The following is a 17,076-nucleotide window of genomic DNA, read 5'->3' on the forward strand; positions in this document are numbered from 1 at the left end:
TGATATATCTCCATTCTAATCTACACTATAGAGCTATAAATGAAACATATGTGGAAATAGTCAACCATGCAAGTGATAAAATCACGTCCGCATGATGGAGTACAGTTAGAGAGCAATGCAGTTAGACAAGGAACAAAACAGAGACAGAGAAAACTGGCTGATACAGACTCAACAAGGAAAATATATGAAAAATCAATCTAATATTAATAATCATAATAAACTATTATTCATCACGCAGGACTAAAGAAAAACAAGAATAAATTATTACAAAAATGATACCGAATAAAAAAAATAAATGGGAGAAAATCAATACATTGCCAGAGTTCAGGAATATAACGCAGAAGAATAATGAGCCAATCAATAGGAAACAATGAATTCAACTGAAACATTTTTTCAAGAACTATTGAACAAACACTAAAACATTATTTAAAACTATTTTGAAGTATGTAATAGAATATATTAATGGAAAAAAGAAAAAATAACATTAATCAGTTTTGGCAAAATTGGAGCAATTCGTCACTGGAAATTAAATCATAGGGTTTCAAGATGGTTTCAAGATCCTCTCGGGTAATACTTAATAGCCATTTCTTGACAATAGATTTAAGCGACTGTATTCTATCACGAGACCTGAAAACTATTTTTATATCATTAGGTTGTAGATTGAATTTTTTTTTTTAGTCAAGACAAGACAAGACATAATCAAACACGTTTAGTCACAATACTTTACATTGTTGCCTATGACGCAACTCACACTGATTCTTCTTCTATTAGTGCGTCTCCTATCGGAGGTTCGCTATCAGCACAGCAATCCGGATCTTATTCACTGCCGCTCGAAACAAGTCTTTGCTGCTGCAGTCAAACCAATCCCTCAAATTTTTAAGCCAGGAAACACGTCGCCTCCCAACACTCCTTTTTCCACTGATTTTTCCTTGAACTATATTCTGCAGGGTTATATATTTGTGGCTTCTCATTAGATGTCCAAGATACAAGAGTTTTCTCTTTTTTATGGTGTAAACAATTTCACATTGTTTCTTCATTTTCCCTAGGACTTCCATGTTGGTGACTCTATCCGTCCACGGTATCCGCCACATCCTGCGGTAGCACCACATCTCAAAGGCTTCTAACTTATCCATATGGCTCTTTTTGAGGGTCCATGATTCCATCCCATACAAGAGAGTGGAAAACACGTAACAGCGTAACATCCTCATTTTCAATTCTATATTTATGTCCCGGCTCGTGAACAATTTTTTCATTTTTACAAATGTCGATCTGGCCATCTCAATCCTTTTTCTTATCTCTCCCGTCGAATCCCCACTTTCCTCTACCCACGTCCCCAGATATCTATACTTATGGACCCTCTCTATGACTGTACCGTCCACCATTAGGTTTGTCTGAATTTGTCTATTTACAAGAAAAAAAATTATTGACAAATAGACAAATATTTATTGATCTATAGACAAATTTATTTGACTATTTCACACTGATTACTCATTGCAATTAGACATGTCTTCATAAGCAACTATGAGAAGTATTGTGACGGTGTACGCCGGTAGGCTATTTCCAGCCTTAGCCAGCTGCTGAAAAAGATAGAATATTTGTTCACTGGTAAATAATAATTCATTTAAAAAAAGGACACTTGGAAATGGCTTGAAAGCTGAAACAGGTAGTGTTTTTATTATAAGAGTGTTTGTATAAAGAAGTGACTCCAGAAATATAAGATAAGGTGAAATATAAAGAAGATTAATAGTAATTTTTCAGAATAATTGAGAATTTCAGGAGCCCCATTGAAATACTTCTAAATATGAGACTATTCTAAGGGATTATATTTCTTTCTTTTTAGATCGATCAACGAACTTCAAGCGTCCACCACTGATAGAGTACGGTATAGAAATTTGAATAAGCAATCTATATTAGTTACAAGTTCCCATCACATTTTGATGAAGACTATCAAGGTATGAATATTCATATCCTTGTTCATATAGGATGTCAGAGACCGTGTTCTATCTCGAGACTTTGATCTTGGTCTTGCGTCCAGCTCCCTAGCTCACTAACACGTTGTATGAACAGCTTACATGTAGATTTCTGCAATATTCTCATGAACTATATCAGTTTCATCGGAGTATATTACTAACATTGAATCAAGTCTCACTGTCAGGGTGATCCATGTCCTAGTCCGGTGAATGAATCCCAAGGGTAGGTCGTAGGATCTTCCTTGATTCCACAGAAATCGAGGATCTTTCTTGATTTCACAGAAATATCTTCAAATAGATTTAAATAGATTCAGAAGCTAAATATTGAAGTAAATTTGTATGGAATTTCAAATTTTTCTACTGATCTAAGTGTTTTAAGACAGTTTTGAGAGTTTCCAATCAAAGAACCGGTTGATGAGATTGATACTTTTCCTATGTAATCTCCAGGAATTCATGTGGCAGAAATTATTGGAAGCATGATACAAAATTTAAGACATTGAAGAAAAATTCATTTTGACAAAAAGAAAGTTCATTTAGAAAAATCTTGGCTTTTGGTCACTACTAGATCGTGATACTTACTTACGAAGCGCTACAGCCCTGCGTGGACCTTGGCCTCCTCAACTATTCGCCTCCAATCATCTCTCTGACATGCCTGCCTCTTCCAATTCCTCACTCCTAAGCGTGTCAGATCTTTCTCCACATCTAGCAGCCAGCGTGATCTAGGGCGGCCTCTTCTTCCCGTTCCTTCCATTCTCCCAGAAAGCATCTGTCTCTGCATTCTGTTCTCCTCCATTCTCTGAACATGACAAAGCCAGCTAATTCTTCTGGATTTTATATAACGTACTATATCTTTCCCTTGTAGAATTCAGCATTGTAGGTGTTAATTTCAGCTTTGGTTCTTATTCGCCATTCTCCCTCCTCACATACTGGACCATAGATCGTGATGGACTATATCTACTTAGGAACTCCATCTTTATGGTCTTATCCCCAATTCTCTTGACTCAAGAAAACTTTTAAAAAGTTGGTTATTTCTCCCAAGGTTCTCTTTCTCATTCTCATCGTTATTATCAGTACATTTTTTCACAGTTTCAAATTTCATGGTTTTTTCCATACACTCAAGCCCAGCATACACACATCGATTTTTATTCACACGATATTTTTCCATCCTTATGAATTTTATTAGATTAAACAGATGATTTCAAACAGATGATGTTTATCAAGTTTTGTTTATCTAATATAATTCATAAGGACGGCAAAATATCGTACGAACAAAAATCTATGTGTGTGTAGCTAGCCTTACATGCTATCACTAAAAAAATAGATTTGAAATTACTGAATTCGGAGCCCTGAATAGTATTTGATATTCCTCACAAACTTATTCACAAAAGATAACACAAGATTCACGAGATAATGTTACACATAACAAGAATCTGATATTGACTATGATCCACTTCATCATTGTTTCACTAGCCGACCCATTTAGTCTGAATGATATTCTTTGAAACATTATTATCATGTGGGAGATGTATTGAACAAATGCTCTCAAAAACTCTAGTTACCTGACTGGATTCTAGAAAATATGTTGATAGTATGACCTACGCGATCATCGATGCCACTGAACCCAGTCAAGCGATAAGGGAAATCGTTTTTCTGCCAAAGTGAAATTTCTGGAGAGGCGTGTTTCATGAGCCTCTGAATTTAATATAATCGTAAAGCCCGAAGCAAATTGAATATTGCGGACGCTTTTGTATTGTGAGTTGATATTTATTGCCTATAAGTTATAAAGTGAAATATATACGGTCCTGGGTACCGGGCAGGGCAAGCACCGATGTGGAATTTCTGTTCTACTTAATTTATGAACGCCACTGGTGGAGCTCAGCTTATCGTCTTGCCAGCACGCCAGCCACTAGTCAACAATCGCAACTGCCACGTTCACTAAAATAATAGATTCATTATAAGTTTCTGTTATATTCTATTATTCTATAAAGTTACAGTTAAACTGCGACTGAAACTGAGGAATTTGACTCGAGACTAATGAGACCAATCACCAATCAGTATTTCAAGGTGCAAGAGTCTTAATTACTAAGAAGTGCAGTTGGCTTGAACAAAGAAAACCATCTCTGTTTACAAGAACAGATTGAGAACAAAAACAATTATGTTTAAAATCATTTTTATATATAACTCTGAATACTTCTACTCTGGTAATTGATTGTTGGTTGGCTTTCTATTAATCTGATAGTTTCTAATATTATTAACAATTCGATTTTCCTGGAATAACTTCAAACTTGGCTTAGGCTTTGATTATAATCGGAATAGCGTGAAATATATGTTCACTCAATGTTTATGAAAAACGTCTTGACCTATCAAAAAAGCCCTACTTCACTTGGATATTATATTATGCGCACATTCTTCTCCAATGTATATTTTCCTGACGCAAAATAAAAAGAGAGTTATTCGCTTTATCCACGGCTATACCCGTGGGTAAACAATCTGGCCTTACGAAAATAAAAAATTCGCATGAATATGAAGCTTTGATGTCTACAAGAATCTGTTCCTATTATAGTTTCTCTTTGTTTTTCCGTAGTCGGTGGCTAAGCTTTGAAATTCCTCACCCAGCTTCCTGATCCCGAACTTCCTGAAAGGACAGGGTCCCACAGGGGATGTGGTTTACCAGGAGGGGGACAAATTGACCTCTTTGTTACCCCCCTTCAACGCTTGTCATCTCCGGAATATACGGTCGATCGTACAGTAAACCCAAGTTGACCACACCTTTCTCTTGTGCCCGTGTCACCACTTTCGCACTTTACACAAGGGTATGGAAAGTTGAAGAGCGAATTGAGACTATTGAGACTACTCAATCGAGAAGATTTGGCTCCAAACCAAACTTTATCCTGGAAGCTCTCAACGGGGTTAAAGCTCTATTATAGTATTTTCACCGCGATTTCATTTTCGACTTGAAACGATTATTTCATTTTTAACTATCATTTTGAACGCTCATCCTACTGTGACGATTTTTGCTCTATTGTACAAATTTCAACAACTAGTGAACTGGCAAAACTCGAAATGGTAATGTTACAAGAGTGAATTATTATAGCAGATAGAAAACTGATATATTTGAAGATACTTTTTGTATACTTAACTTAAAGTGCAAACAAGGAATAAGTTTACAACATTGAAATTTACCAGCAATCTCTAGCCGCGCTTTCTCAATCCCCTCCTTCCATGTCAGTGACATTCTTGTGGTGTGTCGACAATATAATTACGATATAATTATTATGTTTCTTGTGCAATTGATTTCCATTTATCTGAAAAATACAATATTTGGTCGTCTCCCAAAAGATATCATCATCATCATCATCATCATCATCTTACAAAGATTAGGCTCCATTGGCCTGTACCGGCATCCATTTCTTTTTTTGGTCTTCTAAAGCATATATTTCTTGATTTTGTCTCATTAACGATCCAAGGTTGCACAAACCTGTAACTGTTAACCATGAGAACCAATGAGAGAAGCTTCCTCTTCGAATAAAGCCTCCTCTTATTGATTCTCGTCTCATTTAATCATGATGGAAATTCAACAGGCTTTTGTATAACTGGATTCAAGTATTCAATATTATGTGAAATTGTTTCTATTTATATTTTTCTCGTTACAAACAATATTTTTCTATACTGATTGATGTGTGTGATGTTGATGTTTCAGAAAGGACACGAGTGCAAGGCGACCGAACGCAGCGCCGTGAAGCAGCGCCTGGTGTGGGGCGGCTGCGTGAGTCGTCGCGCGCTGCGGCCACGACACTGCGGCGACTGTCCGCACACCGCAGGGCACTGCACGCCCGACCTGAGTCGCACCCTGCGGCTAGAACTGCTCTGCCCTGCGGACGCGATTCTGCTACCGGGTCCCGAGCGAGCCGCTCTCTGGCGGAACGCGGACGACCCGCAGACGGCGCTTCCGCCGCACGACTCGTCCGCGCGGTCCGTGTTCGCAGACGTTGAGTGGATCATCAAGTGTCACTGCGTTAAAATGCCGCAGTCGCATGCGGTTGCGGCCACCACACACAAAACACCGCTGCTGCTTCACAGAGTGCACAGGACCGTGCCTTCCAACTAGTGTTTTCGCAACTCTTCGTTTTTCTAATTTGTGACAAACTTCTAATTACGTGGACAGTCAACGAAAATTATGATTACAGAAAATTTTGGTCTACTCAAAACAATTTCCGACTTGGAAGTCGTCAATTCTTTCTTGATAGCTCAATCCTGAACTGGAAGAACATACCTTGATAGTTCGGTCAAGCCTATTATAGTCCATTTTCAAAACAACCTCTGATTTGGAAGGATATGGGGAATAAAGAAAAGTAGGGATACAGCGTTCGGTAGTCTTTAGTGAGTTTTCAACAGCTCATTATACATATACGTACAGTTACTATATGGGACTAGAACAGTTATATAGGAACTGATATAGTAACTGTACCCATACTTAGTATCCTCTCGACTGGATCGACTGATTGACCTAGTAGTTTCCTGGATCGACTGAGTCTGATCGACAACTTGGCAACTGCGACTCTTTCTATGACTCTATTAATCATTGTAATCGGCTGATCTCCCTCCATTTCTCTGCTCCGCATATTCCTCGTAGGTTATTTTAAATGGACTTCAATTGGCTAGATTGAACTATCATGTTCTGATCTTTCAGTCCAGGATTGAGGTATCAAGAATGAACTATTGACTATCAGTCATTATTCTAATAACAGTGACACATTTTTACTAAGGAGTTTGAACTATCAACCATGAAATTACAAGTTTGTTTACAAGTTTGTGGCAAAAGAAATGTGTTAGAGAGAACTATCAGCCATAAGTTCATATGATACGAAGTTCTATGAACATTGTTCATGGAGAGAATATATTGTGATTTATTGAGCTATCAGTTACAAATCATAACAATACCCTTTTGATGTGAAACATAAAATGAGCCCTTTTGAAATGTAATGAGCCTGAAAAGACTAATGTTATACAGTTCCATTGATGGACTTTTGAAGTTTCAAATTTTTACTGTGAAATTGTCTCTGTATTTCAATGCAACTCATTGAGGAGGAAAATGAAGATAAGTAATGATTTCATAAATTTCCGAGGAACTTATGATGTGAATTTGACATCAATAAAAATTATTATAGAGAAAACGAAACAGGTAACCGGTGTGTATTGTCACGTAATTTTACTAGAAAATCGAGGATTTTGCCACTTTTTCTACGTTACATTCTCATCTTTCGACATTCCTACTGATTTTTCTTTATAATTATTTTGTTTCATGTTGTAACTTCGACGACTCGAACTAGATTAGAAATAATTATCCTTATCAGGAGATAGAAAATCCAAGTACCCTTTATTAGAAGGCTTTAATAAAGGGTACTGCGATTTTTTATTTCCTGGATTATAAGAGCAGCCCTCACCAAAACGTGAACAGCTAACTTTGTTTTTTTCTATTATGCTTCAAATGTAATGCCACTTACAATCACACTTAATGACACTTCTGTGTCTCATATCATTTTGTTGTTTTCATCAATGTTGCACCCATTATTATAATTTCTATTACCTTTTTCATCCATCACGTCTCTAAGGCACAGGAGGATTTTCAGGACCTTACATTTGAATAAACCAATCAAGTCGCAACTCCCTTCCTTCACTAAAACTCAGATTTACGGTCATTCATACTCTAAAGATTCCCTGATTCTGTAGTTTCCTACAGTGGAGCTTGAGATAGCGTGACTTTTGATTTCCTGCTCGACCACCGAAAACGTCGATGATTGAAGTCAGCACAGAAGATGTCTGAAATAAAATGTCAGCAGACGATGAATCGTAAGGCGAGGAGGCGAAGCCGTTCAAGCACATGCTATCATGCTGCGCCAGAATTGGAGAACGAACCGCAAGTAGACGAACGATGGTTGGAAAAGAGCGGATATTGGTCATTTCCCAGTGCAATACAAACGCGCAGTCACTGAAAAAAGAGGCCACGCTCGAGTCGAAACGAAAATCTAATATTACCCTCGACCAGCTCAGAACCAAAAACGCGATTGTGTTTGTGATTCGAGCCGGCAAAGATCGCTCGAATTCATCATCACAACCCATCCAATATCCACGATTTAACTGTCTATTCGGTTATCTATATCCCGCCATGTAGGCTGCTGCTGTCTGACAAAAAGTCAAGATCAATGTGTAGCGATATTGCGTGCCTATAACTGTCGGTGATATTAATCAGTTTGCTCACGACTACTGCACTTCATCTGTACCTCATATCAACGACCTGTGTGTTTGATGTATTGACTTCACTCTAACATTTGTGTTATCTTGTTCTATACAAAAATCAGTGCTATCCAATCGGGGCTAACTCGTTCCATGACAACTCAAAACATTTTATTCGCTTCCCTTGATTGTCAAAGAAATGAATGGTTCCAATTCCAGTGTTATGGTTGAATTGCATACCCATTATTGGTATAGGGTTAGAAAAATGACTCCATTGAATTGGATTTAGAAACCATTAATTATTAGAACCTTAAGTAATTTTGAAACTGAAGGTTTTTCTGTTCATGACAAGATGATAACAACTCATTGTTGATTTGATAAGAGCGAATTCTCCTTATCTTTATCTGAAATCGAACTGGAAATTTATCACGATATACAGTACTGAGAGGAGATCAAATTCTCAATAAGTGTTAAGAATGAAGTATTCATGAATGTTCTGCAAAGAATGAGTAGAATGTTCTGCATAATACTAACTGGAGTTTGAATCCGTTTGGTCTTTTGTGGTATACTCTTGTCATTGAAAAAAGGGATTTGCATAGTATTTTATAAACTATTGTCAGTCTCAACTTTTACATCTTCATATTAGTTTGTAGCTTCATTCATCTCAAGTTGATCTTGATGTTCAAGAACATCTCAATTTCGATTATCTTTAGTAAAAAAGCATTCTCCTTGAAAACTGTTCAACTAGCTTGAGATGTTCGATAGACGTTCAAGAAATATTCTTCTCTACTCTCTCTAGTTGAATAAAACTCACTTCCTCCACGATTGCATGAGAATTTGGAAGATAAAGCACTCCACCTTCATTACATTGGAGAGAATTTCCAAGTTTAATTTTAGCATTGAGGATAATATATACGTCAACAGATTCAACTGTCTCACTGTTTTAATTCACATTCTGAACATGAACTACTTGCAGTAAGGATGGAGACCTGGAACAAGCTTATCCACTCAGTGGAAATGGATTTATAGAAGATATTTGTGGAGTATAACAGGAAGAAAACAGGAAGGATGGGGAATGGGGGATTTGTGGCTGTATTCGCCTTCTCATTTGTTTGTGTATCACGTAACACTTTCGGCTGGTTTTGCGGCACTAAATCATCGTTACAAGTTTCCGATAAAAAGATAGAGTGGAAACTGGATGAATAAGAAGATAGATGGGGAAAGAATGGAAAAAGAAGAAGAAGAGAAATAAAGAAAACATGAGAAGATGGAGCGAGAAGAAGATAAAGAAGACATGAGATGAAGGTGCGTGAAGAAGAGTAGAAGAAGAAGAAGAAGAAGAAGAAGAAGAAGAAGAAGAAGAAGAAGAGAAGAAGAAGAAGAAGAAGAAGAAGAAGAAGTAGAAGAAGAAAAAAAGAAGGAGAAGAAAGAAGAACAACAAGAACAAGAAGAATACAGGAGAAGAAGAAGGATAGAAAGAAGAAGATCAGGAAGAAAAGAAAAATAAAGATAATAAAAAGAACAAAACGGATGAGAAAACAGAAAAAAGAAAAAGAAGAAGCAAGAGCAAAGTTTCCGCTACAATAAAGTGGTCTGAAACATCACCGAAGTCCAGTTAGAAGTGGAAGCTTGGAGATGAAAAAGTTTGAGCAGTGTGCTGAACATGGTTTAATGATGTACTGGCTCTCTCTAATATCTCCGGCTTGCCTTCTCTCCAGCAATAGAACAAAACTGAACAGCTTCGCAACCCATTTTGCACGATGCAGTGATGATCGTTCTATTTGGATAGGACTAGCAATGAGGTATTTCAACACTGTTCAATATCTATTTGATGGAAAAATAGTTGATTATTAGTTTTTTAATGTGAACATTATCAATAGTCCCATGTCTCGAAATGCGAGCTATTCTATCATAGACCACAGTTCTTTCAATTTTTCTATTTTCTTTCATTTTTCAAGTTTGATGATAATATTTTTCATCAACACTCCCAAGTCTCAAATTGCGAACTATCCTATCGTATACCAAGATACTTTTAATTTTTGTTTTTCTCTCATTTTTCACATTTGATGATAAGATTCTTCAATGTTAAGTTGTTGTATTGAATCTCATTCACGTTTCATTTTATATTATTGTTAATTGAATTGAGAAGCTGTAACCTTTTGTCAATGATTATTTGGTACTCTGTTAATAATAAAAAAGGGTTTTCTTGAAACCAGCAAATACTCTGTTTATAATATATATTTGAGATTTCCAATCTTCATTCAATGTCTGCTGCGCTTGATTATTATCTACTCTTCTGTAGAACTCCAGACATGTTCTATTTCATAGAATTGATACATAATAATCAAAGAAAAACAGTGTTTCATCCTTAAAAACTATTGTTTAAACCAGAGTCTGGTAGTTTTCAACATTACAGCAATTACAGCTAAAAATTGTACACCTGTACTCAATACTATGAAAGATTGGAGAATTGTGATGTGGAATGTGAAGTCAGTGTTTGTTTTCATCCAAAGGTTTCTATCATAGCTTTAATGATCCTATAGTAGCTAGGAGACGCTTCTAATTCAATACTTATTTTGATGTTTCAAAAACCCCGTTTTACTACCCCAAATACTGTCATTTATCAATAATCAATATACTACCATATCAAGAAGCAAAACAAGAAATTCACATCAATCGCGTCAATATCAACACGGAATGGTTATATTACTCTCTGGAATAAATTAGAATCTTTTTCATCAAATCCGATTCAAACATAATGAGGGGTTGGAATCAAAATTTCTCTCAGACTAATCCATTCGGAGAAACGATAGTATTTTTTCGTCTTTTGCTTTGTACAGAAAATGATGGATTGGATAACGAGAGGCGAATTTCCTTTCAATTTTTCAATTGAGATGAAACTAATTCAAGTATACCTTAGAAACTGTTTCGTGATAGAATAGATGAGCTAGGATATCAACTCTCAGTTAATAGCTCTTCAAATTACTGAGATATTTCATTTATTCAAATGCTTTTAATTTGGATTTTCGTTTAATAATAGTTATTAATAAATCCTCAGGCTTTACTTCATTCCAAGGATGGGTTTGATTACTGCCCTCGAATAAAATGAATGGGGATTGATGAAATTCCCATTCGGAAATTGATGGAATGGGATTGAAACTTCCATTAAGTATCCAGTACTGTATTACAATCACACCAAATCCGAGTTATTACTATTACATCATAACTCTTGGTTATTCCTCATCGCTCAACCTTTCAGTAAACAATAGCTCATTTATACTATAAGTTAGTTATCAACGAGAACTTATGTTATTATCACTCTTTCAAAATCAGAAGAATCATGATGTTTTACGATCCACAATTATTTCTCCAGTATATCAGTCTTCAATAATGCCTTGATAAGTAGTGATAATGATAACTTACTATGAGAATATCTCATCACATCAGGGACAATTCATTTCACTATCACTCCACTACAATCAGATTAGATAAGTTAGGGGCAGTCAAAATGTCAGCCATCTATCACAGTAATGATTTGAGTTTTGAAACAGCTGTTACATCGTTGAGTATGAAGACTTGACGGCGGAGCGCGGGTAAAAGCAATGTCTGAACGTTCTTTTCCGGCGATAAATAAGATTTATTGAAAGCTATAACATTTAACACTCTGGTAAAAAGGGTTACGGAACCGCGAAGTTTATCTCAAACTCTCTTCTCACACACGCACACCCACACTCTCTCTCTCACGCACATTTTTCTTTCTCTCAACTCCTATTTTCTATTTTCATCTCCGTCATTTTCATTGGTAGAGAAGTGGCAGTCCAAAAGTATGTGACTCTGCTGCTCTTCAAATTGTTTTTCTCGTATCGCGGCGCATTTTACACAGCAAGTGGCTCTCTGTTTCATCCGGCGTTCTAGCTCAACAGAATAATACATGACAGTTGTAGCCCTTCCTTCTCCTCTTACATCTCACACAGTCTCTCTCTCTCTCTCTCTCTCTCTCTTCCTCTCTCTCACTCCACCCTCTCTTCCATTCTCCCTCCTCGCCTCACCACACCTGAATGATGAACGATGAACGCCTGTGATATTTCTCTCGTGAAAATCCCCGAGACCGCAGCAGGGAGGGCAATCCTAATGCGAAAACTCAAAGAAAACGCTGCAATTGTTTCCTATTTTTATTCGTTTATTTTCTAGAAGTCACGATTCTCCTTTTCCACTCGAGCTATGCTATCCAATTTCCAAGGATTGAGTTCCAGAATAGTCACATTTCATTCACAATGTTTGAGGCTCCAGTTGAAATTTACAGATTTCGAGTTGAATCGAATGGATGGAATTTATGAATTGATTAATTCATTAATTGACGAAGGAATTTTATACATTATTCATACTCACTATTCAATAATACAATATTTCAATATTGAAACTATTCATAATTTGAATCTGATTGATTGAAATCAGTTTATCGACAGCTAGTTCGGTTGTTATTGTTGATGCTTCTTCAGTTTATCAGATGATAATAATCATAATAACTAGCAATTAACCCGTGCTCCGCAGGTGTCCAATCAAAAACTTAACTAAATGAAGTCTTGACTTACCGAAATTTTTAAGACTTTAGTTTTTCCTGTCCCCTATAAGCCGATCCTTTCCTTTATTATATTATAAATGCCGAATGACCTGGCTGGCTCAGGTCTGATGTCAGAGTTTTCAAATTTACCTGATCAATGACTGCATTTGAACGTGGAAGCAATCCAGCTCCCCAACGTGCATCGAGTAAGAAGACTACAACGCAGAAAGCTACACGAATTAGTTTAGTGCTAAAGTGTTCAATTGGAAGTGCAAAGGCAGAATACTGTATCCTTTTATGCTTAAAATAATCTTCAATTTAATCCTTGACCAATATAGAATACTTAACCAATCGGTTTTACCTTCACAAACAATATTCTTATCAATTTAAGTCGAAATAGAATAGCTTTTTATTCTTTAACTAGGTGCTATACAAATCAAGAAAAAAATGACTACTTTTGGCAGCCGGGACCTACGACTCAACGTAACCATTCGAAACTCGGGAGTGGCCCGAAAAAAATCTTGCACAGGCCACGACCAGAACCTGTGCCTCTGATTTACAAAACCACTCAAAAACACTCACTTACTCAACTACTACTTTACTCAAATCAATAAAAACAGTAAAATTTCTAGTACCTTTTTATTGAAAACTTTAAAACATTTCAATCTTTTATCAAAACATTTTTAAGTTTTTAATAAAAGGGTACCAGAAGTTTTTATTAAAATCGCTCAACTACACATTTACTACACAACTACTCAAGGGGCCACTCCACATCGACTATCAACCATCAACATACAGTTTGACATCTTGTAAAATCGGGCTCCCATCAAAGACACATTCTTTAGAAATACGATTTTTAGAGATAAGAAGCTTTAATTTCCGTGAAATAATCTTACACAGTAGATAATTATATTAAAATGGCGCTTTGTCTTGGTGAATAGCTCAATTCATACAAAGAGGTCATTATCAGTACTTCAGTGAACTACTTGTCAATGCTTCTGGATCGCCTGTAATAACGCACTAGAAATTATCATTCCGCTATGAAAAGCTCATTATTCTAATTATAATGCATTCTGTATAACGAGAATAGAATGAGAGCTCAAGTGAGCCCCATTATTATCTTCCGATATTGAGCTTGTGAAATCACGTTAATACTTTGATGAAGATATTTACAACCATAGAAATTCATTACCAAGCTATGATTCTCTATTGTCATTGATAATGTGGAATGGGGAACATGATAGTGACTAGAATCCAAGCGATATGATATTTGCATATTGTATTGTCCGTATATAAGAGAGGTCTTCAATGGAGGAGCTTTGAATACTGGAACTCTCTTCAGTTATGCGATCAAAAGACGATGTGCTATTAGAGCTCGTACATGATTTGTGTACGCCAGTTCACGTAATAATACTCACTTGAAGCCTACGGACGATATCGGATTTTCGCTATATTAAATTCCTGTCTTCAATGGGTGGCTACTTATTTTCTGTTGGACCTTGGAGGGACTAACGCCAATGCCTTACCCATTTCAATATTCAGTGCATTAGTTTGAAATTTGATTTCAAATTCACAAAGTAATTGATCGAACGTAGTGAGGTCTATATTTCAACTCGATTTGCTTTTGTTTGTCTGTATGTAACGCGATTACGGCCAAACGCGTTGATAGAATTCGATGAGATTTGGCAGGAATATTCCTTTCTCAACTGCGTGTCGATGTATATACAAGGTTTTTTGAAATTTTTTAAGGATAATATGAAAGGAAAAGGAATTCCTCTATACTCCAATATCACTATATATACTAGTAATTCTGTGAACGGTGGACCTCACGCAGTATTCTCATCCACAAGTAAACTATAGACCTTATGGAAATACAGCAATAGACTGGCTTCTCCACACATCTGTGTAATCGCTTGTCAGCTGATTTATGATGAATAATTCTATAGTCAGATTACTCTAATATTGGCGTATGAAGGAGGCTCCTTTTTCCTTCTATACTATCCTTGAAATGCAAAATTTCCAAAAACCTTGTATATACGTCGACGCGCAATTAAAAGAGGAACATACCAGTTAAATTTCATAAAAATCTATTACCGCGTTTCGCCTTAAATGAGCAACATATAAACATTTAAACATTAAGAGAAATTCCAAACCGTCGACTTGAATCTGAGACCTCACTTCGCTCGGTCAATTATCTACTCTGAAGATAGGATCAATCAGACTATAGATTTTATTCATAATCAATCAGCTGACAAGTGGATTACACAGATGGCTGGAGTGACACAAGAGAAATGCACCGTTTAACGGCGCATGCGCTTTGTATTCATCGTACTTCATAGCCGCTCTTTCATGAGCTGTCTCATGGTCTCATATATACAGCGCGAATTCTATTGCTTTCTCTCTTGAATAAATGAGTCTTTCTCAATTTGAATAGGCTAGTAATAATTATTGTTCCTGATAAACTGAAAATTCAGTTGAAAAGTAACTAAAAAATAACTGATAATTCTGAATAAAAGAAATTGGAGATTAAAGAAATGTTTATGATGTTAAATATTGTCTACAACTAAAATAGTTGTTGATTTATTAGTTGATTGATTTTTATGATGATAAATATTGAGAATTGAAAATAAAAATTAAATAAATGAATCAATTAATTAATCAAAAAGAATTAAATGAACTGAATAATGCTGGAAAAATTTTTTTACTGGAAAAAAATATCAAATATTTGTGGAATATTTTCATCAGATGGAAAGATAATCACGGAAAAGGATGAATACAAATTTGAACGTGAACTGAGTTTGTTTAATATTTCAAACAGGTGACAATAGATACTTGTGAATGACAAAACTGCGTGAGGTCTACTTACTGGTCACAGAACTACTAGTACCAAGGCGATGTGTATCTCACAAAAGAAGATTGTATACTCACAATTTTTCAAAACTGTCTACTGATAATTATTGAAGCAAATTATTCATCAAAGCAATTCACAAACACAATTATCTTTTGTCAGTTCTTTTTGCATTTCACTGGTAGTCCATCATGGAACGATTCTTGGATATCTATGAGCTTGTCATTTCACTTTCATACCCACATTCAACGACAGAATATATTGTATCATGTAACATCTTCAATCCAAAGGACTGAACGATCGAGTAGAATATGATTGAGGAATTTTCGATTTTCAATTTTTTGAGAGGATCACAAATTTATAAATCGATTCTAAGAAATATAGATAGGAACTATATGATCTTTTGAGCCCGTCCCATTAAACAAGGAAGTGAAAAGTAATAGAACCAACTTACTAGCAGTGGATTAGTATTGAAAATCTTTATTTATTCATTTATTAGGTTAGCAAAAACAATACAACGATCGGAAAAGAAAATAAACAGGCTATTGCCCAACACTTCTTCCATTTCCTGATTCAGTTTCTAATTGTCCAAATATTATACATAGGTTATGTCCATTTCAATTTCTACACCAAATCACAATCTGAAAATAATCAGTTTTTAATCACTTTTTAAATATAAAAATTCAAAATTTTTAGTTTAGTCATTAGTTTTGAAGTGGAAATTGGACTTTTTGAAATGAAAGTGAAATCTTAACCTTTTTCTTTTTTGAAACTTTTATTTGTAAAAATTTGGGAGAAGACAGTTTTGGGCTATGCCTGTTGTCTTCTCCCAATCATATTATATTTATTATAATTATGATTTGTAATATTGTCAATGAAATAAATAAATAAAATAGTGAGCAAAAATTGAGTACTATTATTAGGATGAAATCTTTCAGTGAAGTTGAGCTCTTTTAGCAGGTTTAATGATGGATTGGTTAGTGATATGAGAATAAATCATGAGATGAATATTTTGTCAATGTGAGGATTGGTATGCGAAACAGAACCAAATGAGAAGTTATATTGTAATGAGCCTTGAAATCATTCGAATACAGTACATGGGTTCTAGTTTTGATTATTATAGGTTTCTCAAAAATATATTATTCTTCATTTCTACAGGTGGTGAGAACTCATGAATTTACGTATTTTGAGGACAATATAAAGACTTTCTAATATTAAAGTCAGCTTAAGATACTCTTATTAGAGATTTGAAGTAGTTTCGGAGTTAGATTGAGTTGTCTTGTAGGAGAAGAAATGAGATTCGTGAGAAGGAACAATATGATTGATTGAGCTTTTCAGCCTCAGGTTGAACGAATTTGCATTCGCTGACTAAATTACTTTCTTCCATTTTGCTACTGCCATCCAGAGCCCGGTGCGCTTCCAATTGTCATTCAGATTACTGTCTTTCTTCGGCGCAGTGTTAA

At 35.7% G+C, this 17,076-nt stretch overlaps 1 protein-coding gene across 2 annotated transcripts in view; it reads left to right on the forward strand.

The window, feature by feature from the left end:
• LOC111057775 (CCN family member 1) overlaps positions 1-11,081 on the forward strand; it is a 146,615-nt gene extending 135,534 nt beyond the window's left edge. For both annotated transcript variants that reach the window (XM_039431199.1, XM_039431200.1), the window contains exon 7: positions 5,671-11,081. In XM_039431199.1, coding sequence (XP_039287133.1) covers positions 5,671-6,078 — 408 coding nt within the window. In that variant the 3' untranslated portion in view covers positions 6,079-11,081. The remainder of the gene's footprint in view (positions 1-5,670) is intronic.
• The last annotated feature ends 5,995 nt before the right edge of the window (positions 11,082-17,076 follow it).

The sequence above is a fragment of the Nilaparvata lugens genome, chromosome 6, assembly GCF_014356525.2.
Source record: "Nilaparvata lugens isolate BPH chromosome 6, ASM1435652v1, whole genome shotgun sequence".
Lineage (NCBI taxonomy): Eukaryota > Metazoa > Arthropoda > Insecta > Hemiptera > Delphacidae > Nilaparvata > Nilaparvata lugens.